This window comes from Rhipicephalus microplus, chromosome 1 (assembly GCF_043290135.1).
Source record: "Rhipicephalus microplus isolate Deutch F79 chromosome 1, USDA_Rmic, whole genome shotgun sequence".
Classification (NCBI taxonomy): domain Eukaryota; kingdom Metazoa; phylum Arthropoda; class Arachnida; order Ixodida; family Ixodidae; genus Rhipicephalus; species Rhipicephalus microplus.
In genome coordinates, this window is record NC_134700.1 from 25,308,915 (window position 1) to 25,334,328 (window position 25,414).

General features: G+C 45.9%; 1 protein-coding gene across 18 annotated transcripts in view; it reads left to right on the plus strand.

The window, feature by feature from the left end:
* The window catches only part of LOC119178120 (uncharacterized), a 647,314-nt gene that overhangs the window by 540,356 nt on the left and 81,544 nt on the right, over positions 1 to 25,414 (plus strand). Inside the window, exon 13 of one of the 18 annotated variants that reach the window (XR_012894636.1) lies at positions 20,579 to 20,631. The exons of 14 other annotated variants lie outside the window; for them this stretch is intronic. Coding sequence is in view for 2 of the 4 variants with exons in the window: in XM_075891236.1 (XP_075747351.1) it covers positions 14,987 to 15,063 (77 nt within the window). In the remaining 2 variants the exon portion in view is untranslated. Of the gene's footprint in view, positions 1 to 14,986; positions 15,584 to 20,578; positions 20,633 to 25,414 lie in introns of those variants that run through there. 3 more of the 18 variants (XR_012894640.1, XM_075891220.1, XM_075891236.1) reach the window with 3 other exon arrangements.

Sequence of the window (25,414 nt, forward strand, 5' to 3'; positions counted from 1 at the left end):
TTAATACATACTGCGGACACTAAGTGGTCCAAGCAGGAAGGGCACGTCACGCATACCACAGGCGTAATGACGTACATCATACGAAAAACACACTTTGTTTTACACGCTACAATACACTTCGTTATGTAACAACATCACGCTTCGCTCTATACACTACAATAAACTTCAATATGCAAAGCAACAACACACCGGGTTCTACAACACTACATTACACTATGTTCCACAACACAAGTAGTAACTTACGCCAAACAACGACAATACATTGCATACCTCATACTTTACAATACGTTACACATACGTTACAATGAATGAGGTTCGCATAACGTGTTCCAGTCCGACACTGTTCGCGGAAAAAAAGAATACATAAAGGCATCGGTTCTCGCAAAAAATGGGGTTAGCAAATTGGGATGATGATGTCGTGCGTTCCTTGTTGACAGAAAAGATAAGTAAGGTGATGAATCGATTGCGCGTTTTGATTAAGTAATAATTGAAGGAAATCCAGCCGTTGTTCGCATCTGCGGGATTCAAGGGTCTGAATGTCGTTTGCAGACATCAGCGCGGAAGGTGAATCCGACGGTAAGTATTTTGAATATATAAACCGAACAGCTTTCCTTTGAACCCGCTCAAGTTTGTTAATATTAAGCTTAGTGTAAGGGTCCCATACAATGCTGGCGTATTCCAGTTTAGGTCGTATAAAAGAATAATAACTAAGAAGCTTTACATTGGCAGGACAGGTACGCAGTTTATGTCTTAGAAAACCAAGTTTCCGAAAGGCAGCTGAACATATGTTGTCTACATGCATGTTCCAAGACAAATTACTAGTTATAGTTAGGCCCAAATATTTGTAGCTTGTAACCTCTCTAAGAGTTGAAGACCCAAGCTGGTACGTATTATTTAGTAGAACTTTCTTACGTGTCAAACGCATCCAGACACTCTTTTCTGCATTAAGGATCATTCCCCACTCATTGCACCACAGGTGAATATTATGAAGGTTTGAGTTGAGTTCATTTTGATCATCTAAAGAGTTAATATCCCGGAACAAAACACAATCGTCTGCAAATAATCTAATTTGTACAGAAGAAGTGATGACATTTACAATATCATTCATGTATAAAAGAAAAAGCAATGGTCCTAGGACGCTTCCTTGGGGTACACCTGATGTGACCTGTAGAGACTGCGAACGCTGGTCATTAATAGCAACAAACTGTTCACGGTTATTTAGATAGTCAGCAATCCAGTTTACAAGGATTTCGGGAAGGCCAATACGTTTAAGTTTCAAGATCAATTTGTCGTGTGGAACCCTGTCGAATGCCTTACTGAAATCCAAAAATATTATGTCAGTTTGCCTATTGTTATTCAGGTTAAGTGCAAATGAGTGGATTATTGTAACTAGTTGCGTCACTGTCGAATATCCTTTTCTAAAGCCGTGTTGAAAATTGGTCAGGATTGAATGTTGAGTCAAAAAATTTCCAATTTGTGTAGCAATTATGTGTTCTATTAATTTGCAGCAGGGTGAGGTCAAGGATATGGGTCGGTAATTTTGAGGCGACAAGCGATCACCTTTCTTAAATACAGGACTTATGCGTGCGGCTTTCCAGTCACATGGTAGCTGTGATGACAACAATGAAACACGGAAGATTTCATGCAGGAATTTAACGACATGTTCGGCATATCTTCTTAGGAACACATTTGGGAGATTATCAGGTCCACAGGACTTTTTAGAATTAAGATTCAGAAGCATCGAAAAAACACCAGAATAAGACACGAAAGAGACTTCGCATGGGTCGAACACTCTACCGTTTGGAACATAAACACTAGAGCTGGAAAACACACTTTGAAAATATGCATTAAGATGATCAGCAATCTTTCTTTGATCGGTTACAATCACGCTATCAATTGCCATTTCGGTGAGAGGTTTCTTTCTGTCACCAATGTAGTTCCAGAATTTAGTCGGGTCAGTTTTTATGAAGTTGGGCAGCAGCGTCTTAAAATAGCGATCTCTGGATGAGCGTATAGCCCGCGCAAGGCTGTCTTTGAGGACTGAGAGGGAACGAGACTGCGCATGCTTCTACCTTAAGCGTTTTATCTTTCGTTTTAAGTGAATTATATCTCGCGTTATCCAGGGAGTTGTTTTGTGCACTCTTTTATGTTCCAGGGAGTTTTAGTATCCAGGGAGTTGTTTTGTCCACTTTTTTATGTTTTTATGGTTATGGTCACCCTTGTACACAAGAGCAAGGGTGAACTCAGTCAAGCAGAAAACCGATGCCTTCGGTGGTGGCGCCCCATTTAGTAAGCATTGTTACCATCACCAGAAAGTACGTTGTCCATGGCGACGGGAGAATTACACATGGGCAACACTGGTGTACATGTCGGACCCCGTCGCTAGACAAGGCGCGAGCATAAGAAGCTTACCGAGGAAGCTCTCGTAAAATGAATATCAAAGGCAAAGTTGATGCGAATGTTTCTGGCAACTTGAGCACTGTAGCAGGCATGTTTGTAAAATTTTAATATGATCAAAGTGATGAGTGTGTTTCAAGGCCACAGCCAACATACATGTAGGCTGATGGCTCTGCAATGCTGTCAGTTTCTATGGTAAGGCATAGATACACAAGAACAGAACATTTCTGTCGTGTTGATTTCTTAGGTTTGCATGCATTTTGTATTTTTATGTTAAATGAGGTTGCGTTTGGTCAGTTGAAGACCTGTCTCTAATGTCCAGACTGTACACACTAGCTTGGTAGACATTTATGATAACTGTCGGCCGTGAACTTGAATGCTTGAATGTCTCAGTCCCTGCTGGTAAAAAAATATCAAGGGCCTGCTGCTGGCATTCTCGTGTAATAGCATATTTACTGTGTTGCAATTTGAGTGTGGAAGTAGCACAAGACCGGCACAAATATTTGTTTTTGTTGATTATGTCAAGCATATATGGCTGCTCCTTATCAACGTCTAAGAAATCTAGCCCTCAGCTTCCCAAAGGAGGCTATTTTCGATACTGTAAGGTGCATTTTAATGAAAGCGATACTTAAGGGGGAACATGAATTTTTAAAATAAAGTGGATTATTTCTTCATTAAATTAGGTAAAACTGCACTGCCTTGTTCAGTTTCTTGAGCTTATTTCAACTATCCAGGTATATTTTATGCAGGTTAACTATTTTTTTTTCACCGCAATGTCCTTTATTTAGTACAATACAGTGCAAGTAAAAAGTTGATATAATACAGGAGGTCCCAAAATAAAAACTGTCAGGGGGATCTCCTGTGAATTCATGTATAAAAATATAGAACAAAGATTGGCAACTAAAAAAACAGCAAGCGAATAAAACAAAATGAACGTAATGAAAATTATTATTGAAACTTATAGTAGTTCAAGATATTTACATGTAAGTGATAAAATAGAAGATAACTAATTGGATTGAATGACTATAACATAACACATACGTATCGCTAACTAATACAGTGTCACTTCAGAACCTATACACGCACACATAAATGCATATAACCGTATTTAAACACACATACACATATATATATATATATATATATATATATATATATTCAGGTGTGGCATCTTGTTAGTAAGAACTGTTTTAGATGCTGCCGAAAAAAATGTAATGAGCGGCTTGATTTAATAATTGATGGTAGAGAGTTCCAGAAAGAAATGGCAGAAAACAAGGCTGTCATTTTGCCGTAGTTGTGCTTACTTTTGGAAGCAGAAGGTTACTATTTTCAGAAAACCGTGTGTTATTAGTATTGTGGAGATGTGTGAGGGGAAGTATGTCAGTGGGAATGTCACCGACTCTACTTCTGAATAATAAAATTCTAAGTTTGAGTTGAAAGGTGGAAATGAACGGTAGAATTTCGAGAGTGCTAAAGAGGGGTGCTGCTGATGCTGTGTAGGAGCTATGTGTGATAGTTTGGACTGCTTTTTTCTGAAGGTGAATGAGAGATGCTAGGTGTGTGGTGTAGGTATTGGCCCAGGATGAAATGCAGTAGGTTAGGTGGCTGTTAATGAAAGCATAGTAAAGTGATTTTAAAATGTGTTGCTGAAAACAATGCCGTGTGCAAATGAGTATGCGGATGCCAAAAGCAGTCTTGTTGATGACAGAATTCACATGATTGTTATATTTGAGTTGAGGGTCTAATGTGACACCTAGAAAAGTAGTGAACTTTGATGGGGTGATGACGCAGTTATCAATGTATATTTCGGGTGAAATCGTAACGCTTTTTTGGGACGAGTGAAATAACATAAAAGTTGTTTTAACAGGGTTGATTTTCAATAAGTTATTTTTGCATCAGGAAACAAGTTTCGCGACATCAGTGTTTAAGTTTGCTAGTAGATTGTTAGGATCTTTGTCACTAGAAAATATCGTAGTATCGTCAGCATAAAGGATGCAGTCAGATGAGTTAAGTGATGATGGTAAGTCGTTAATGTAGATAAGAAACATGAGAGGTCCCAGAATTGAGTTATTATTGGTGAGGATAAAACACCGCCATAATTGACAACCTGGGTTCTGTTAGCGAAGTAGCTTTGTAAAAGGGCTAAAGTAGGCCCACAGATTCCCAAAGAATTAAGTTTAGCATACAAAATAGAGTGGTTTCTTGTGTCGAAGGCTTTAGTTAAATCTATAAATAACGCTCCTGCCCAGAGCCCCTTATCGATGCACTGTTTTATGCTATCTGTTAGTTTAATCGGTGCTAATTCGGTAGAAAACTTAGCACGAAAACCAAACTGCTTATGTGACAAAAGGTTAAATGTTGTTAGGTAGTCCATTAGGCAATTCACAATGAGCTTCTCAATTACCTTACTTAAGAATGGGAGGATTGTTATAGGGCGATAATTAGAAAAAACATTTCGATCTTTCTTTTTGAATACAGGTATTACTTTTCCTTGTTTGAGGCTTGTAGGAAAAATGCTTGAACAAAATGCGGTGTTAATAAGCTCTGAGAGCACAGAAGATAACTCATGAGCAACAAGTTTGATTTTAGCTGGATAAATTAAATCGAGGCCACATCCTGTCGTCTTCAAACTTGTTATAGTGCAAAGAATCTCAGCTGGTGACGTGGGTTTTAAGAAAAAAAAGTGAGGCAAGCGAGACAACGAAAGCAAGTTGGTGACAGTCGATACTGAGTTGCTGAAAAATGATTCATTAAAAGAATTGGCAATAGTGACAGGGCAAGTTGGAACGCTGGTGCCATCCGAAAATTCGGCCTCAATGGCATCTGGCTGATCAAGATGTAAGAATTCCTTACTTATGTTCCAATTTTTCCTACTGTCATTCCCATTTTCGAGCACTTTATTTTGATAGTAGGTTCATTTGGCTTTTTTGAGTAGGACAGTAAGAGTTTGTGAATAGAGTTTAAAGTGGGTCCTGAGGGACAGGTTGAATGGCTGAAGTTTTACTTTTTTGTAAAGGTTATCCTTTTTATTTATGCTACGCAGCAGTTCTCTAGTAATCCACGGGTTTCTAGGGGCTGAGTACTAACGCGATATGGTGGATACAGATGTACACGAGTTTATGATACCTGTTAGTTTCTCAGTCAAGGTACTAAATGCTTTATTAACACGAGGTTCTTGCGATAGTTTCCCCCAGTCAAAGCGGGATACCAAGTCAATGAATTTCGCAGAATCGAAACGACACCCATTGACCATTTTATTTTTACAATTAGTTTGTATTTTTAATAACAGAAAAATTGGATAATGATCTGTTAGATCAAAATTGACCACACCGGCCTCCTAAACTGACATAACGTTACTGAGTATATGGTCAATAAGCATGTTCCGACCAGAAGGAGCACATCGTGTCGAAGAATCCAGCAGAGATGTCAACCCATGACCCATGAAGCAGTTAGAGTATTGAGCACAAGAACCGTCGTTAATATTTGTAATGTAAATGTTAATGTTGCCTAAAATGATCACGTTATAATTTTCGGAAATAAATGAGCTTAGTATATTATCAAACTCAACACAAAAGTCACCGTAAGATGATGATGGGGACCGATAAATTGAACCAATGATAGTTCTTTTGTTAGGCGGAAGGAAATCACGGCCAAATTCGAGCCAGACTGATTCACATTTCAACACAGAAAACGCGATATCAGTACGTCGTTTATATGACAATGCGTTAGAAATGAATATGGCTGATCCATCATGATAGTCACCGAGGCAATGAAAAAATTCAGCACGATAGCCCAGAATGGAAAACATGTTATCATCAGCTGCAGATAGCCATGTTTCTGATAGACATATGAGCGAAAAGTGATGATCGGTTAAAGATAGGAAATTAACCATATCATGAAAGTTTTTCGGTAAGCTTCGGGTGTTAAAGTGCATGATTGAAATATGAGAAACAAACGAACTAAGAAGTTCCTTCAGTTCGAGGACAGTGTGTGTCGCCATGATGGTTCACAATCATCATGGATGTTTAAATGCTATTTGGAAAAAACGGCCAGATCACCAACACCAGAGATGCGGTACACTCGGCTGTCCGTGGACTTTCTTGCTTTGATGCGGCAGTTGTCAACGCATAGGAACTGCCACTGCTATTCTTTCTTAAGTGCCATTGCCCGAGCAAAGAGCCGCTTGTTCTCTGGTGTTAGGTGATTGTTGACAAATATGGGCTTATTCTGATTCATCATGGTGATAGACCAGGTTGTCAAATGCGCTTTTCTGGCCTTTTAAGCAAATTCAACCTTTTTTTGTCGTGAACAAAAACGCGCAATAATATTCGAGCCACTTTTAGCGGGGACCCTATGCACCACATCTATCTCAGCAGGGCTCACAGGACAACCAATCTTATCTGCGATCTGTTGCAGAATTGCTTGACAGCTTTCGCCTTTTGTCTCCAGAACACCTTTAATTTCAACATTGTTCATGCGCGAATATTGCTGCAATTCAGCAACCTGTTTTGTTAGCTGCTCTTTTGATCGACACAGCTCTATTTTTTTTGACCAGGCTTTCCTTCTTAGACTTCATTGTTTCAAAGATGTCATTAAACATGGCGACACTGTTACGCAACTCCCCAACTTCTTTGCGTAGTGATTCCAAGTCTCTAGATAGCTCAGCACAAGTGGGCATTTTGGTTTGGCAGCAATGGGTGCGGCAAAAAAGAAAAGCGAAATTGTTTTCAGTAATGGAAGTTCAACCAACCTGCGCACGCAAGAGAATGTTATATAGCTTCCAGAAGAAGGTTCTGCTGTAGATGGACAGGTGGCGTTGGTCACAGGTGGCACGTGGCACTGTGATGATATAGCCAGTCCGTTGATTTCTTCGTGCTAGGAGCACACACTTCTATTGACCGCTTTACAGTGCTGCGGCGGATTCGCGGTAATTTCGCGCCGGATTCGTAGATACCTGCGCACACAAGAGAATGCAGTCAGTGGAATGCTGCGTTGCCGCCAACCCAGCTGCCATGAGATAATTAGTAATTACATTACATTTCTTCCTTAAACAATGAAAATTTATGTGTACAAAATTACATTGTTATTAATACATATATAGATACTAGAAGCCTAAGGAAGGTAATGCTGCAAGCTGACCGAAAATTGAACAAGTACTTCTCGAATTACAGCACAATAAAATTCACTGTCATGTAGCCAAAAACGGAGAAGTTTTAATGGAAATTAAAAAAACATTGAAGCCGCACATTGAAAATCGGATCTGAGCGTTGCTTTCTCTGCACATTTCACTACATTGTGCAGAAAGAATTGTAGCTCTAGCTCTCCTTGATCTGCTTTTACTAAAGAAGCACAAAAGCAAAGTGGTCAAATTCCGTGTTCTGAGAAAGTGAGAAAAAACGCTTAAAACGTTTTTCAGCCTTATTGAGTGAAAAATATCATGGCACAGATACGATTAGTCCGTTGATATGCACCGGGCATGTTATCGAACTGTTAGCACGAGGGTGTTGTTTCTTCAAGTTCAGCTGCTAGTTGTCGCCGTGTGCTCGTCTGCCGACAAGGCCACTTATCAATCCGGTGACGGTGCTGACGTCGTTGTGCGATGAATGTGTGCAAGTCATCTGCGATCTATCGTATGACAAAGCTCGTCCAAATTGATTTGTAGAAGTCCCAGACCGACCTTGCGCACTCGCTCATCAATTTCGAGGCTGCAAGAGCAGCGAGGTGTTAGTTTACTTTTCATGTAAGATTGCCACATTTTCGAAAGGAGACCACGGCTCAATATGTTTATTGATGTTAAAAACACTCGTTAAAAGCACTCTACCTGGTGCCAGTAGCCTCCATTGCGTGGGCAGCAAGCACGTTCACCAGAATGGATTGATTTTATGCTCTTTCTCGATGGGGGCACCCTCCACTCTGACAACCCATCACGCAGTTCACACACAAACGAGGTCGTTTTGACATACGGGGGGAACAGCGGCATCTGCGGGTTAAGCAATAAGACTGCGCTTCTATTCTGTCGCTACAAAAATTGATATCTCCCGCAGCTTCACTCCTGCTTTTTTACTTTCCGTCCTCTAAGGACTGGTTCACACTAGCGGCTAGCATGCTTTGCCGACTTTTGACGTTTTAAGGCAGTCGTGCGCAATTGTTTCCTTCGTGCACGTCTGCTGTTCGAAGAATGGGTCAAAGACCCACTTTTGCACTGTTTGTTAGAGAGCGACGTCGCCAATCAGCGACGGAGAAGTGATGTGGGTGATCCGTGTCGTCTGCTTTCAGCTCTTTGTATTATCTGCGCTGCGTCTGCCAGCGGGACACTGCGCTGATTCATTCTTGCTCCGACGTTTTCACGCTGTAATGAATGAATGCGTGGTTCTTGCAGAAGGGAACAAGGCACCTAATTTCAGTTTGGCTATAGGTGACATGGCACAGTGTCTTGTAGGGGATGGGAGAAGGGGGATAAGATAAAGAAGAGAGAGCACTCCGGGTACAGAAACAACTAAAATAGAGAACAGATGGGAAAGATGTGGGACACGGTCAACACGGTTGAGGGAGTCCGAGGACGGGGCACCACTATCGCGTACAGCGGGGCCAGTCGGCGTGAGGTACCCAGACGTAGGAGATTGCGGGTGACACAACCGTTCAGCTCATAATTCAGCAGCCGAATTCTCTTCACGGTATAAATGTGGATGTCATATGTGTTGTTCTCAGGCTTGGTTTCAGCACTTATTAGAGAATTTCAGCATCGCTGGTATTCACAAAAGGCGCAGCATAAAACCAAACGTGTCCCAAAACTGGAACAGGGAGAAATAGCGCGAGCTGTCTGGGGTTAGACACTACTAATAAAAACGTGCAATATATGCCCTCCGACATTCGGGAAAGTTCGTAAGCCTAGAACATCCACAATTCGAGTACGGTTCTCAAAAACGGCGTTGAATCGATTCGAGTACTGTTTCGTCGAAGCTTAAGGACATGAGTCCAAAGCGAATGGAAGCATCCGTTCGGAGGTCGCATGCTACAGAGCGCATGGTGGCTGCTTGATAGATTCGAGGTGGTCGATTCAGAAGAGCGGCCATGTTTGTCAAAGGCTGAAATGCTTTGCCGCCGAAGCTTCACATTCATTTCGAACAGCTGTCTTGCAGATGGCACTGGCTCCTGGTTTGCGGCACAATGCCGCCAGGGCAGACTTGCCGCTAGCGTTAACCAGCCTTAACTGTTGAGGCTCCAAAGCACGGCCACTTTCAGTGGTGTTGACGACCGATGGGCTCATACATGAGTTAGACCCACACCAGTGTCTCGGCGAATGCTGTTGACCGCCGCGAGTTCGTTATTCCAATTGACTTAAGCCATAGTGGGGCTCCTTCTGAAGTTCACGGCGAACGAACCATTGCCACACACGCTTCGCAAATCTGTGTGGCACAGAACTTCTTCACTGCAGCACTATATCGAAATGTTCAGACCCGGTCGTATACATTGATTGTACCGGCTTAGACACTAGCAATAAACGATGCAAACCTTACTTGATTGACATTGTTTTTGCCAGTAGAGGCCAGCTAGGTCACCTGGCGATAATTACAGATGCGAAGTGCAATTTAGAAATGGAAAAAAAAAAAAAACCAGAGGAAGCGAGCAGAGCGAACAAGCCGCGGGCCCCCCACCTGCAGCAAAAAAATAGGTCTGTTTATTGATAATGATAGTACTACCAGCGCCATCTCGCCTCGCGGTATTGCAGTTCAGTACGCCGCCATTAAGTATTTGCATATTATTTTGATACAACAGCCCAAAAGTATAGTTTCCATTCTCTAAACTGGTAGGTGCCCTGTGATGCACTCTCTACAAAAAAAGATTGTGCGATAAGAGTACTTCTCCCTAGAGCGGCCGTACATCCTTTCTTACACTAGTGTTTTGCAGGGTGCCGCAATGTCCAATTCAAAAGCGTCAGCTTTAAATCTTCGTATTTTGACGGGGTCGTGAGGTTCACAAAAGCAGCAGCCGCTGTTTTCATGAGTGAACCTTATTTGGGCAATCCTAGACCCGGAAAACAAAATGTCATTCTACAAGCAATACAAGCTGTAGACTGATAGCTCAAACCAGAGCATCGGCCATCGATAATCTGCCAAGCAGCAAAGTGCATCGGCATTTATACATGTGTCATCGAAGATTCCTACGATGTCGCTAACGGCTGCCCAAATTCCAGAACGAACTCTAATTTTGCATTGTGCGCATAATCTCATCAGAAGCTTGTGGGAATTGAGGCTAGCCCGCTGCCTTTGCGCGGGCTTTCCCGCTTTTTCTGCTGTTCTCATGACTCCCCGACATGACTCCCCTCCTCTGCTGTCTGCCGCGCTGGGAGAGCGGAGTGACGTTTAACCCCTCTCACCCTGTAGCAGATGTCGACTGTGGCGCCCCGCGCAGAGTCTCCTGAGAGGTATTGTGAACGCGCGTTGGGAGTAGAGAGAGACCTCTTCGAGGACGACATGGGGGTAAGCACGCATTTCTTCTCCGTCCGTCAGCTCCCTGTGGGGCTCGTTCGGACTTTGCCAACAGCGCCTTGTGCGCACGGCGAACGCTTACCTTCTGTCGCCCCCCTCTTCCGAACGCTAGGCCGAAGAGTGATGCGGGTTTCTAGTGCCCGTATCTCTTCGAAGCCAACGCGTGCGCCTTTGCCCTCGCTCGAGCGACCGAGCCTTGGTCCCGGTGTCTTCGTGAATCACTTTTACCACAAAGACGTGCTCGTGGCAGCCCGTGTGGTACTTTGCGCCCATGGCGTGGGTAAGCCCATTTGCTTTCCCGCCGCACCTTTGCAATGGGCTGTACAGCGTTTTGGTGTTGCCACAGGCAATGAAGTGTTGCGACCTTGAGCAATTGTGTTCTCGTCACGGCGACGGTTAACGTGTACCATGCGGCTCGCTAAGACCGTACTCCTTGGCCGTACTCCTTCGGGATACGTGTCACTACACTGGCGCCCAACGCGGTATCATAACCTCTAGCTTTTCACTGCTCCTAGCGAGTCAGTTCGCCTGCGCGATTTGGGCTCACTGCAACATGGCTGCTTTGCGGGATTTTCGTCCGCTGTCCTTGTTAGCGGATGCCGCGTTGCACAAGGAGGCCTTTGATTCTATTGACGGAACCCTTCGGCGCCTAGCCGCTCCCTTTGGAGATGGCGCGTCATTTCGGATTGGCCCTTTTGCCCTACCCAAACGGTACGTGCAAGCGCTTCTGACTGCTAATGCACCCTTCGGCATGCATGGCAGTTCGTCGGCACAGTGCTCGCAATCGGTTCCCTGCAGAATTGACGGTGCGCAGGCTTTTCCCTCGCCGGCTTTTGTCCTCCATTAGTCGTGCAACCGACACTTCGAACGCACGCTGAACAGGCGCCTGAATTGTCGATGGTAGCCGCACCAAGTGCCCATTTTGATCTACAACAAGCCGATCTCACAAGGAGCCTCTTTTGCTCTGGGAGTGGCGCGCAGGGTGGTGGTCCATTTGAAAACGCCCCAATGATCGAGCTGGGCGACTGTTCACCTTCGCTCGACCGCGCTGCCGAGGCACCAACGGCTTCCCACGAAGCCGGTGCAACTACGCAAATGTTGCTGCAAAACGCCGTGCAGATGATCCAAGCACTCTCGATAGCTGCGCAAACGCTTTCGGCTGGTCTGAAAAGCAGTCACACCGCTGTTATATTGCCTTTGCCAAACTACAGCGGATACAGTGATCAGCTCAGTGCCCGATATTACCTCGACTCTGTTCCGTTATCGGAGAGAAATGGGTTTGCATGATCATATGGTGCTCGAACGTGTTGTTCCAGCTGCACTGACTGGCACGGCGGCGAAATGGTATGGGCTTACCGGTTACCGTGCAGCAACCCTCGAGAAGTTTCGTGCGGGCTTATTGCGCGAATTCCTACCCGCTGACTAGGAAAGTAGGATGCCGCGAGAGCTCGAGCTTTGTACACAAGCTCTTGATAAGTCTATACAGGAGCATGTACATGCAATGTATGAATTTATTTCTATCACCGAGCCCCGAGTCTCGAACGAGGAGCGCGTAAAACAGGCGATACGGCAGGCACATCCAACTTTTTCGGCATACTTGCACGGCGGCCGCTTCCGTGACTTGGAAGAGTTGGCCGCCGAAGCGAAGCGCATTCAAGGAGACATTCTCGCCGCGCGTGTCTATCGCCTGCCGCTGCCGCCAGCCAGCGATGACCTTGAGCCGCGCTGCGCTTGGAAAGGGTTCATGACCCTTTCTTAACGGCAACAGCCTCTCGGCGCCGCCTTTGCGGCTGCTACCGGCTGTGCTTGGAAGTTGAGCGATCGCGCTCTTGATCCATTTACGCATGAAAAGTGGGCAGCCTGTGCTGCTCCCCCTGAAACCCACACAGGGACGCCTTTCGACCCAACGTAATATGGTAGTTGAGGCTCGCAAAAACGTAGCCTGCGATAACGTAGCGAGCCGATCACGACAGGTAGAGGCTGCTCCGTCTTAGAAAACAGACCGTGATGGAGTGCGCTGTTACCACTGCCGTGAAGGAGGGCACATAGCAAGGGAATGCACCGGATACGGGCCTCCTGCGAGGCAGGGAAACAGGTTTCCTTGGTCGTTCATGAATGCACGAGCGACCCAACCCTTGCTTCTTCCCTCTGCGTGCAGGGCAAGCACTTTTCTTGCTGATACGCACTCGCCGTTCATTCCTGTCACCATTGCCGGCCGTGAATTTTCGGCTTTGCTGGACACTGGGGCTATTGCCTCGTTGTTCAGCGAACAAGTGTTGTTCCACTTGCAGAAGCACTCAGTGCGCTTGCGGGACAGCTGAACGACATTCACCCTTGTGAAAGGCGTGGCCCATTCGGCCGGCGCTGCAAGGTTGACTGTCAGATGGGGAGATGTAATGAGACGCTGCCGTCTTGTTCATCTTCTAGGGCTCAATGTTCCAGTGATTCTCGGTCAGGACTTTCTCTTTAAAACCGGTGTCGTTGTGGACATTGCGAATGGCACCTATCGCGATGACCTTTTTGCCAACTCAAAGCGTTCAGCAGTGTGCCACCGTTGCCTTTGCCGCAAAAGCGTCGGAAACGTGCCCTGCGCAAAGTTCATGGCCAAGCCCCTGCTCAACGCATTTGCCCTCTCACGGTCACCTTTGGGAATGAGAGGCGCGACACGAACTGTGTCGTTTGCCAACTCCGGGGTAGTACTCTGACGTTCCGCGCTCGTCGAAACACCTGTGTGGATCGACCGACACGACTCACTGCATCCTTTGGTCGCCTGCGGGGATCAGTTAGATGAAGCACAGAAGGCTCGTCTGTCAACACTGTTATGTCAGTACGCGAGCCCTTCACTGATCAACCGGGCTGCACCGATTTAGTGAGCCATGTGATCGAGACTGGTGACGCGCTTCCTTTGAAGTGTAACCCCAGGCCCGTCAGTCTCGCCAAAAGGCAGCTTATCGATAAGTTGCTAGATGACATGCTTGCGGCTGGCATTATTCACCGCTCGTCTAGCTCCTGGGTGTCTCCAATTGTGTTGGTGCCTAAGAAAGATGGCAGTCATCGCCTTTGCGTCGACTATCGCCATCTGAATGGAGTGACTCGTAAGGATGCCTCTCCGCTCCCCACGATAAACTTCATCTTAGGTAACCTAGGTGACGCACGGTACTTTACCACGCTTGACTCCTCTAAAGGCTACCCACTGGTCCGGATGGGTAACCGTGACCAGTGTAAAACTGCGTTCACGTCCCACAGAGGGTTGTTCGAGTTTACTCGTATGCCCTTTGGTCTTTGCAATGCTCCGGCGACGTTTCAAGACTCATGGACCGCGTTCTCGAAGAAGCAAAGTGGTCATACTGCATGTGCTACCTCGACGACATCGTGATTTATTCACGAACCTTCGAAGAGCACTTGACCCATGTTGCCGATGTACTCGGGAAGGTGAGGACCGCCGGGATGATAATAAATCCCGCTAAGGTCCAATTAGCGCAGACCCGTGTTCAGTTACTCACGTTTACGCTGAGCAAAGGCTCCATAGAGCCAGATCGAGAGTAACTTCGAGGTATTCTCGGTTTTCGCGTGCCCAAGGACGTACGTGGCCTTCGCCGCTTTTTAGGAATGGTCAACTTTTACCGTTCGTTCATTCCGTTCTGTGCCCTACTTCAGGCGTCCTTGAGCAAGCTCTTGGGTAAGTCTGCTAAGTAGCAATGGGGACTTGAGCAGCAGGAGGCATTTTGCCGACTTTGTAATGCCATAGCGCTGTCAGCGCCACACAAGCTCCCCGATTTGACTAGACCGTTCGTTTTACAAACTGATGTGAGCAATCTAGGTTTAGAAGCTGTTCACCTACAGGAATACGATGTTGTGTTGCAGCCGTTGGCTTTTGCCAGCTGCTCCTTGGTCTCTGCGGAGAAAAATTATTTTGTGACCGAAAAGGAGTGCCTCGCATTCGTGTTTGCACTGCGGAAGTTTGACGTCTGTCTTGACGGGATGAAATTCATGGTGCAAACGAATCACAGTGCGCTCAGCTGGCTGACGCGGCTCCGTGAGCCTGCCTGCCGGCAGGTTGGCGTGATGGGCTCTCCTGATACAGCACTATGACTTTTCAGTGCAGTATCGGAAACGGAGCACCAACGTGGTAGCTGATGCGCTATCTTGTGCCCCACTGTCTGCCGAGGACCCTTGATTCCGGTGCGACAGTCGCTAGCGGTGCCTTTCAATATGCAAGCATCTGGGGCGAAACATCGGCTTCGCCGTCATTCGGCCAGAAGGGTGAGTCCCCATGCGGACAAACCTTGGCTGCTAACCAGGTAAGCGGCGCACTGCAACATGGTCGAGCGGGGGAGCTTTCCGAAGGCCACGAGGCCGAGAGTGAACCCCTAACGCCAAATCAAGCTATAAAGTTAAGTACTATCACTATCTGTTGAAGAATTGGATTTCACTTTCATCTTGATTGTAGCCACCAATCAGTTAGCTTCCTTCTGAATATTTCTACCCGTTTATAAATCTGTTTTGCCATGACTGTTCATAAACCACAATGCTTTGAAAAATTCTGGGTCATTATCTTCGACTGTAGGGTCGAGCCCTTCACAGAATATTATCAAACAATCAGCCATTTCCTCCTCCTGTCCAAATGCACTACATACGTAACGCAGGAGTGGAAGTGCTGTGCCATTTGCGTCATTCTGCGCCAATCTGACCAGCTGCACCAAGCAGCGCCTAAACGGTTATTTGCATGTGCAATGCCAAATTCAGTTGAGTTTCATCATAAACCATGCAACACGCCTGGGCTACACAAAGGGCGCAACTTCGTCCATATCAAATTAGCTCGGTCACGTCTTATTTCGGGTCATGCATGAATCTTGAAAAAGGTGGTGTTTGTGTGCATACCTCATTATGCGACTCTATATATGTTTCAACAGCAAAGCTGTTAGCCAAACCATATAAACTGAAAAAAATGTCAGTTTCACCACTGAAGTGATTGCGACAATTGCAAAATTTTGTGATGGTAATGGTAATGCCGCACGCGCTATCTATTTTTGCCACTGCACATTTTTGCTACTCACCGCAATCTACACAGGGGTTTCGAGTCGACGAGCGCGGAACACCAAGGTACGATTCTGGAGTTGGCACACGACACGGTTCATGCCGCGCCTCTCGTTCTCAAAGGGGACTGTCAGAGGGCAAATGCGTTGAGCAGGGGCCCTGCCCCGAACTCTGCGCAGGGCACGTTTTTGACGCTTCTGCGGCAAAAAGCAACGGTAAGTGACAGCGGGCTGATGAACACCTTGAGTTGGCAAAAAGGCTATCACGATAGATTTCATTCGCAATGTCCTCAACGATGCTGGTTTTAAGAAGAAAGTCCTGACCGAGAATTACTGGAACATTGAGCCCTGGAAGATGAACAAGATGGTAGTGTCTCATTCGATCTCCCCTTCTGACAGTCAACCTTGCACCGCCTGCCGAATGGGCCACGCCTTTCGCAAGGGTGAATGTCGTTCAGCTGTCCTGCAAGCGCACTCAGGGCTTCTGCAAGTGGGACAACACTTGTTCGCCGAACAACGAGGCGCTAGCGCCCGTGTCCTGCCAAGGCAAAAATTTACGGTTGGAAATAGGGACCGTAATGAACGGCGCGTGCGTATCAGCAAGAAAAGTGCTTGCCCTGCATGCAGAGGAAAGAAGCACGAGTTGGGTCGCTCGTGCATTCACGAACGACCTGGAAAACCCGTTTCTTTGCCTTGCAGGAGGCCCGTATCCGGTGCATTCCCTTGCTATGTGCCCTCGTTCACGGCAGTGGTAACAGCGCACTCCATCACGGTCTGTTTTCCCAGATGAAGCAGCCTCTAGCTGTCGTAATTGGCTCACTACGTTATTGCAGGATACGTTTCTGCGAGCCTCACCTCCCACATTACATTGGGACGAAAAGCGTCCCTTTGTGGAGATTTCAGGTGGAGCAGCGCAGGCTGCCCGCCTCTCATGCGTAAAGGGATCAAGAGCGCGATTGCTCAACTCCCACGTACAGCCAGCTGTTGCCATTAAGGAAGGGTCATGACCCCTCTCCAAGCGCAGCGCGGCTAATCGCTGGCTGGTGGTGGCGGGTGATAGGCATGCGCAGCAAGAATGTTGCCTTAAATGCGCTTCGCTTTGGCCGCCAAGTCCTCCAAGTCACTGAAGCGGCCGACGCGCAGGTATGCCGAAAAAGTCGGATGTGCCTGCCATATCACCCAATCGACGCGCTCCTCGTTAGAAGCTCAGGGCTCAGAAATAGAAATAAGTTCATACACCGCACGTACATACTCCTGAAAAGACTTGTCAGGAGCTTGTGTACGAAGCTCGAGCTCTCGCTGCATCCTACTTTCGTAGTCAGCGGGTAGGAATTCGCGCAAAAAGCCCGCACGACACTCCTCGAGGGTTGCTGCACGGTAAGCGGTAAGCCCATACCATCTCGCCGCCATGTCAGTCAGTGCAGCTGGAACATTACGACACGTTCGAGCACCACCTGATCATCCAAACCCGTTGCTCTCTGATAACGAAACAGAGAGTCAAGGTAATCTCGGGCGGTGAGCTGATCACCGTATCCACTGTAGGTTGGCAAAAGCAACATAACAGCGGGGTGACCGCTTTTCAGACCAGCTGAAAGCGTTCGCACAGCTCCCGAGAGTGCTTGGATCATCTGCGCGGCGTTTTGCAGCAACGTCTGCGTCGTCGCACCGGCTGGTGCGTGAGCAAAGGTGAGCAGTCGCCCAGCTCGATCTGTGGGGTGGTTTCAAACGGATCACCGCCCTGCACGCCTCTCCCAGAGCAAAAGAGGCTCCTTGTGGGATTGGCCTATTGTCAAACAAAATGCGCACGTGATGCGGCTACCATTGACAATTTAGGCACCTGCTCAGCGTGCGTTTTAAAGTGTCGGTTGCACGGCTGATGGCAGGCAAAAGCCTGTGAGAGACAAAGCCTGCGCCCCGTCAAATATGCAGAAAACCGACTGCGAGCACTGTGCCGACGAACTGCCACGCATGCCGAAGGGCACATCAGCAGTCAGAGGCGCTTGCGCGTACCGATCGGGTAGGGCAAAAGGGCCATTCCGAAATGACGCGCCATCTCCAAAGGGAGCGGCTAGACGCCTCATGCTGTCGCTGCATTAGGGGGTGCCAACACGGACGGGTGCCGAAGGGTTCCCGTCAATAGAGGCAATGGCCTCCTTGTGCAACGCGGCATCCGCTAACAAGGACAGCGGACAAAATTCCCGCAAAGCAGCCATGTTGCGACGAACCCGAATCGCGCTTGCGAACTGACTCGCTAGGAGCAGTCAAAAGCTAGAGCTTTTGATACCGTGTTGGGCGCCAGTGTAGTGACACGCATTCCGAAAGAGTATGGCCACTATTGCACTTCGCGTCTGTAATTATCGCCAGGTGACTTAGCTGGCCTCGACTGGCAAAAAGAATGTCAATAAAGTAAGGTTTGCATCGTTTATTGCTAGTGTCCAAGCCGGTACAATCAATGTATACGGTCGGGTCCGAACAAAACAAGTCGCTCATACATATCGAAAACTTTCAAACCATGTGTAAAGACTCTTGAAAGCTAACAAGCATATGCATATAACTGAATATCGGGATCTCTGAATGAACGTGTCGCTCTTATTGTGTTGCGGTGCTCGAATTTAATAGCGTGGCTTCAGGACTAGAGTCCAATTTTGCCATCAGATGTGTCGCTTGCCCTGTAGTGTTGATCTTGAAGTGAATGCATAATGTGGAATTGGGAAGGAAACTTGCACATTGCCGATAGATAGCTCGCGCAGTGAGAGCAGTGTAGTTTTGCTAAATTTGTTAATTAAGCAATTGTGGATGCGTGCATTTCTGAATTTTTTTCGCTCTGTAATGCTACATTGAGTACTTCACAATTGTGCAATGTTGCATCATGTCGACAGGGTAGGCACTAGTTATAATTCTCAGCTGTGAGCCCATATCATAGATAATACGTATTTAGGTGATGGGCTGGCGTAAAAAATATTGCAGGCTTGCCACATTTATATTTAGAGTTAAGGTGCACAGTTACTACAGCTAGAATTTCTCGTCACAGGTAATGACCAGTCTGCTGAGTATGCAGCGAACATGTATGCTAAAGGAACACTTATGAGGTGTGTTCTTACAGATCGAAAAGGCACAATTCTAAGAAAATAAGTTTTAGGCATGCATTGTACAATTTTGTTGTTTTTACATCTTTGTTGGTGCTCTTATAGTACACTATCTGCTCAGCTCTGAGCACAACCCCTTTTTTGAATAGACATATCAATAGAACATGAGCACCCTCCTGCATGCAAGCACTCCTGAAATTAATTGGTGGTACGTGATGTGAATCTGTCCGAATACTGGATCAATAAAGGTCTCATTTATTACACACTTGTTTTTGTGTTTACTTTTTCAGTACACTTCTGCTTGAAAGCTGAAGTTGTTTTCTCCTTGCTACTTTTAGAGGTTAGGACTTGAAATATGTACTATCTTGCAGTGTGGCTATGGATTAGTCAAGATCATGTATGTTTCAACTACCTGTGCGATTTCCTAGATTTTTTTCATGATCGTAGTGCACAAAATTTCACTTCGTAGTCGCAGACACTATAGTTATAACAACTAAATGTAAACAGAAGTAGATGTGCTCAAAGAAATCTGGGACGTTTCTCTGCTATATGAAAAAAAAAAACAGTACCACATGCAATGAACACAATCTTGCTCTTCACAACAGCATTCACGTCTTTGAGGAAGCTGTGCTGCAAGTGTTCATCACCTTTATGATTCATTACTGTAGGAGTTCATTGAACATATGCGCAAAGCTAAAGCAATTGAGTGCAGCCTTATGAGCTTTGGTGCATCTTTTTGTAAACTTGTATGAGCTAAACACAGTTAAAACAGTTCTGGGTGTTGTTCGTGAATTGTCACAAGGCACAACTAAATGCGAGAAAGCCTGTTATTGCCCTTCACTGCGGGGGTGTTCTTTTAGTAATGCAATAATTAATTTCTGACGATTCACATGCAAACTATGAATTGATCGTGAGTTGTACAGTAGTGGGCAAATGTAGATTGATTCTGGCTTCCAGGGGTTAAAACAAATGACATCGTAGCCTCACAAGAGACAAGACTTCTTTTCGAAACATTTGCTCTGACACCTTATGTTAACATATTTTTCATATTTTCGAGCTTCCATCTTTTAAGGGTCAGTTAAGTTCACGTGCACCAATCAATACTGGTTCACAGCTGTGCAGGAAAGTTGTCAACTAGTTTGGTGCTGTACCTCTCCTGCGCTCTTCAAAATGAATGGCACGATTTAGCAGATGCCATTACTGCGCCACTGAAACGAATGGCGAGGTGCAGCACTTTGTAAATTGGATCATGTGGTGCAGGCGAATCGAACAAACCCTCAAGCACACAAGCGCCTTAGCGTTTCACCCCATCAAAATATGGCCACTGTGGCTGGGATCAAACAGTGTATTGCTGAGCTCAGCAGTGCCACATAATCTAACTAATAGTGTTATAGTTCCAACATTATTGAAGTGTAGATTCCATGCCACGGTAGACAGCCAATGCTTGTGGCCAATCTAAAGCACCCCTCCACTATATGCACGGTAAAACATTCACAAATACAGTATTACATGTGTGAGGTTCGAGATGACCTGTTGTAGTGAGCATTCAGATGTTACAACGTGCTTGCAGAGTGGACGTTCGGGGGCAGTCATCCTGTCGTTGCATGGCAGTCTGCAAAAACAAGTAACGTCACCAGATATCAATGCATGAAATCAATGCATGAAATCAATGCATGATCAATGCATGAAATTTTCCAAACAAATAAACTGAGTTAACTTGTAAACAGCAGTATTTTATACATATATGTAATGGTACCTCATAACACGTGTGTCACTCACGACTGCTTCTTCACAAGGCATGTCATGTAGCTGGTTCCTTGCCCTTTGTATACAGCTGCTTCTATGTCAGGCTGGCCAGTAGGCTGTGGCAGTAAAGAAGTATTTCTCATTTAGGTGACGCTTTTTTTGTTCACACTATAGCAAAACCAGACCCATAATTATGGGATGTTTCTGAAACGCAATTGCGGTAAACTATTAACTAGTAGGTTTTTTGCACTAATATATAAGCTAGCTACGAAGACACATGCGAGGCGACAGTGATTTATTTGCCTTCTTTCATCGCAACGGCCTGGTTGGTGTTATGTGGTGATAGAGTTTCAGAATTAACTATTGAGTCAGCAACTCATTCCCACGTGAAGCCATAGCGCAAGTAAGGCACCTGCTAAAAAAGAGAAGGTTGCTGTCGAAAAATTGTCGACAAATCGTAACATCGTCATTAAACAGCCGATAAAGGGGGCTATTGTAATTCTCAATGCGGTTTATTATATAAACGAGGCGGACAGGCAACTTTCAGATGACACATTTTACAAAGCTTTGCCCTCCGATCCTACCAGCGAATTTAAATCTAAGCTTAAGGACGAACTTACGTTTCTACTAGAACATGGTAAATTGGACGAAAAGACAGTTCGCTCTTTGGTACCACTCAGTCCCGTAGCACTCAGTCCCGAGATTCTGAAAGGAAGTGACGAAAACGATAGCTCTGCTCAAACTAATCGTGTTCTAACATTCTCATCATCAGCTCTTAAGGTCTCTGCTATATTGAAACGGCACCACATTGTCTTAACACAAAGAAATAATCTTTAAAAAATCTCTCCTAGGCCGCCTCGTGTTGTTTACCGACGGTCAAAAAACCTTCACGACATGTTAACGTCATCTAAGATTGGTGCCCCTAAAGAGCGGGGCTGCGTACCTTGCAAAAAACCGCGGTGCAAAGTATGTGTGCAGACGCAAATAACGCGAAACGTCGCGAGCACGTCTTCGGACTTTAGATTAAAGATTCATGGTAGATTTGACTGTGACACTTGTAATGCCGTGCACATGTTGGAATGTAGTGCCTGTTCGAAACAATGTATTAGTCACACTCAAACTCCCTTCAGAATATGCTTTAATAACCACAAATCTCATGTAAATATTTTTCCCTCATTTACCGCTATCACGACAGGTTCGCATGTCAGGCCACTCTTTCGACCAAATGAAAGCAACCATTCTTGAATCTGGTTTCCACTCAAGTGATGATTGCGAACTCCGGGAATCATATCTGATATTCAAGTTTAATAATTTCACAGATGGTGTCAATAAGGATGCAGGCATATTGACGTGTCTTCCTTCTACGTAAGTTATTTTGGCCAACAGTACAACAAGCGTACACTAGCCTGCTTCTTTATCACAGCCGATTATTTTGACACTAGAACTTTTCCTTTGAGAGTGCGCTCTGCTCAGAATGTATACAAATTAAAAAAGCGATCTGTTCATATATATTGTTATTACTTGTCATCTGCCACGCATATATTTTACATGCCAACTATCTTTGTAAGAGAACTATGCCATTTGTAATGCCGCGATTTATACATGTACAGTCAACTGCCAATTTTTCGGACCCTCTAGGGAGCGAAAAATTGTCCGAAAATTCGGGCAGTCCGAAAAAAATGAATGCAAGCAAAAAAAATGCATTACTTTACTGATAATTTTCAATGCAAGCAAAAAAAACCGCACCATTTTGCTAATACTTCTCAATGCAAGCAAAAAACGCTCCATTTCATTGATATTTCTCGGTTCAAGAGGGTCAAGGTCGAAGTACGGATAACGCCTTGGATAATGCCTTGGTCCATCAGTTGGAGGATCGCAGTCGTGTTGGGCGGCATGATTCCCAGCTGAATAGCCTTCAAGTTATTGATGTGACCATGAGCAGGGCAGTTGTCAACGAAGACCAGAACACGTCTGTTCTGTTGCTCAAACTTCCTGTCAAACCTGCGAACGTAACTCTCGAACAACTGCTGTGTTACCCGTGCCTTTTTGTTGGCTTCGTATAACACTGGCAGCGTTGGCCCTTTAAAACACTTCGGGCTCTTAGAATTCCCGATTACTAACAAAGGAAGTTTCTCGCTGCCAGACATGTTGCTGCCGACAAGAAAGGTCAGCCGTTCTTTGCTATGCTTGCCACCATGGCATGCGTCACCAGCAAAAGCGAATGTTCTTTCTGGCAGCAGCTTGTAAAACAAGCCAGTTTCGTTGCAGTTGAAAATGTTGTCAGCAGAGAACTGCTGCAACAGACTGGAGTTTTCCACAGCGGTACTGCACAATAACTGCACTGTCGACGGCGCTGCTTTCGCCACACATCTTCTTGAACTTGAGGTCATTCCGATGCCTAAAGTTTCTCAGCCATCTATCACTGCACTTAAAATCCGTGATGTCCATTCGAAGCGTGAGAGTTTCCCCTTTTTGTTTCAAGATGCAGCCCGAGACTGGCGACCGCTTGGCAATCATTGAATTAAGCCACACGATGAGAGCGTCCTCAAGCTTTGGATAAACACCTTGGCTTGTATTCATCTTTTGGGGACCAGACGGTTTTCGGCCGCTTACAAGATCTTGTCTTTGTTCCTCAGGAAATCGGAAACTGTTTGCTTGGAAATGCCGAACTCCTTGCTCACGTCAGCCTGCGATCGGTCACTCTTCACTAACTTAATAATGGCGGCTTTTTTTGCCATCGTTAACCGACGGTACTGTTTTCCGCACTTCGATGCCATTGGCGAGGACGACGAAGGCGAAGTGGGGGCCATCGCAGGCAAGTGAAATCCTCACGATGTCAACAAAAGAGTTTGCTGACGAGCGTCGAAGCACCAAGGCTTAGCGTTGCAGAGCACACTTCACACGATCGCACAACCACCCACTAGGCTAGCCAAGCACCATGTGGGCTGCGCAAACAAAACAGCGCCACGGCAGGCGACGGGGCCTCGAATACTCCGGAGGTGGCGCTGGTTAACATTCAAGATAGCCAGCATGGCCAGACCAAATCGGTGTGTGACGTTTAGTTCTAGTTGGAAGGGGTGAAACACTTCGCGAAAGCGCTGCGAAAAACCAGAGTGGCACGCACGAGCACAAGCGCTAAAGCAAAAGGAACTTTATTGCGCCAAAAAATTTCCGGGCGGATAGTTTCGATTGTCAGCGAAGCATCCTTGCATGATAAACACGGCCAGTGTTAAAAATCTCGGAGGCCGTGTGTGTTTCTCCGCTAACGATCGAGTCAAAGCAACAGATGCCGCCACAGTAGACCGGCGCGCTCATTTATGCAATCGTAATCCCATGTGACGCAGTTGTGGTGGTTTCCACTGGAGGTCAGTGGTGGTTTCCGACCTTCCGTCGCGTCAATAAGTCCAGAAAATTAGACTCTGGGGTGTTCGAGCATCCGAAATTTCAGACTTCCTTATACATTGATTCTATGGGGCTCGTGGCGGTGACGCGAAGATGGCCGAAGTATTGGGCATGTCTGAAAATTCGAGTGTCTAAAAAATCGGCAGTTGACTGTATCCCGTAAAGCTGTATCACTTGCCAATGACTGACACAGGGTGACATCACACAGTGCTATGTAGATATAGTTTTTATCACTGAAAATCGTTTCTGTGCTGATATAGAATAGCCTTGCTTGTTATACTAGGAGATTTTTTTTTGGGGGGGGGTCTTTATTATTGACGTATATAAGTACGTGATTTCTATGCTCTTCATTCACAGACGAAGGCTGGTCCCACGGCCGTAACGTTGGTCTAAAGTGTGCTGAAACATTCGTGTGAATTATGCTTCTTTATATAAATATATATATTGAAATGAGCAAGACAGACACAACACCCGTTCCTCGGTCAAGCTGTTCTATTCTGCCTCTTCTTCCTTGCTGTCCAGCCTATGGCCCACAGCTGTCGCGCCGCTCTTCGTTACATTCAGCCACACTGCGCACCTGACAAAGAAAAAAAAGAAATTACAGTTCATTGCACCTGCAGCGGTCCGATTGCTTTTTTCAAGCGCGACACATGCACGGCAAAGTTGTTTCTTTTGCGTTTATCGAGAGTTCGCATCTGAGGTGTTCACACGCCAGGCTTTTTCTCCTACACGCTGAGTAATTATGAATGGCCCGTTGAACTTAGAGAGTAGGTTCTTGCCGGGCCCGCTGGTGACTCTTTGCACCCAGACCTCGTCACAGATGTTGTAAGCGGAAATGAGCCTACGGTGTCTGTCATAGTGGCGCTTTTGATTTTATTGTGCGTGGGGGGCTTTTTTGATCGCCTTAGTTCGGATCTTCTGACGGGCCGCTTCGTGATCGTTGGCACGTGGAACTATAATGGGAGCATCCAGACTGAGGACCGCTTTCAGCTGTGGTAGTTTTCCATAAACAATTTCGTAGGGCATTTCCCCGGTAGACGTCTGCAGTGCCGTGTTAATCGCAAAAGCGGCTGACGGAAGGTGGACATCCCAGTCGGCCTCTCCTCTTTTCCTTGGCTTCGTATATGGAGCGAGTCGTGCCTAGATGCTCTGGTTAGTTCTCTCAGTAAGGCCGTTTGCTTGAGAATGAAACGCGGATGCGAAGTGGTGCTGTACACCTGCTGTGCAAATGTACTTTTTCAGTTCCCCGCTACGAAAC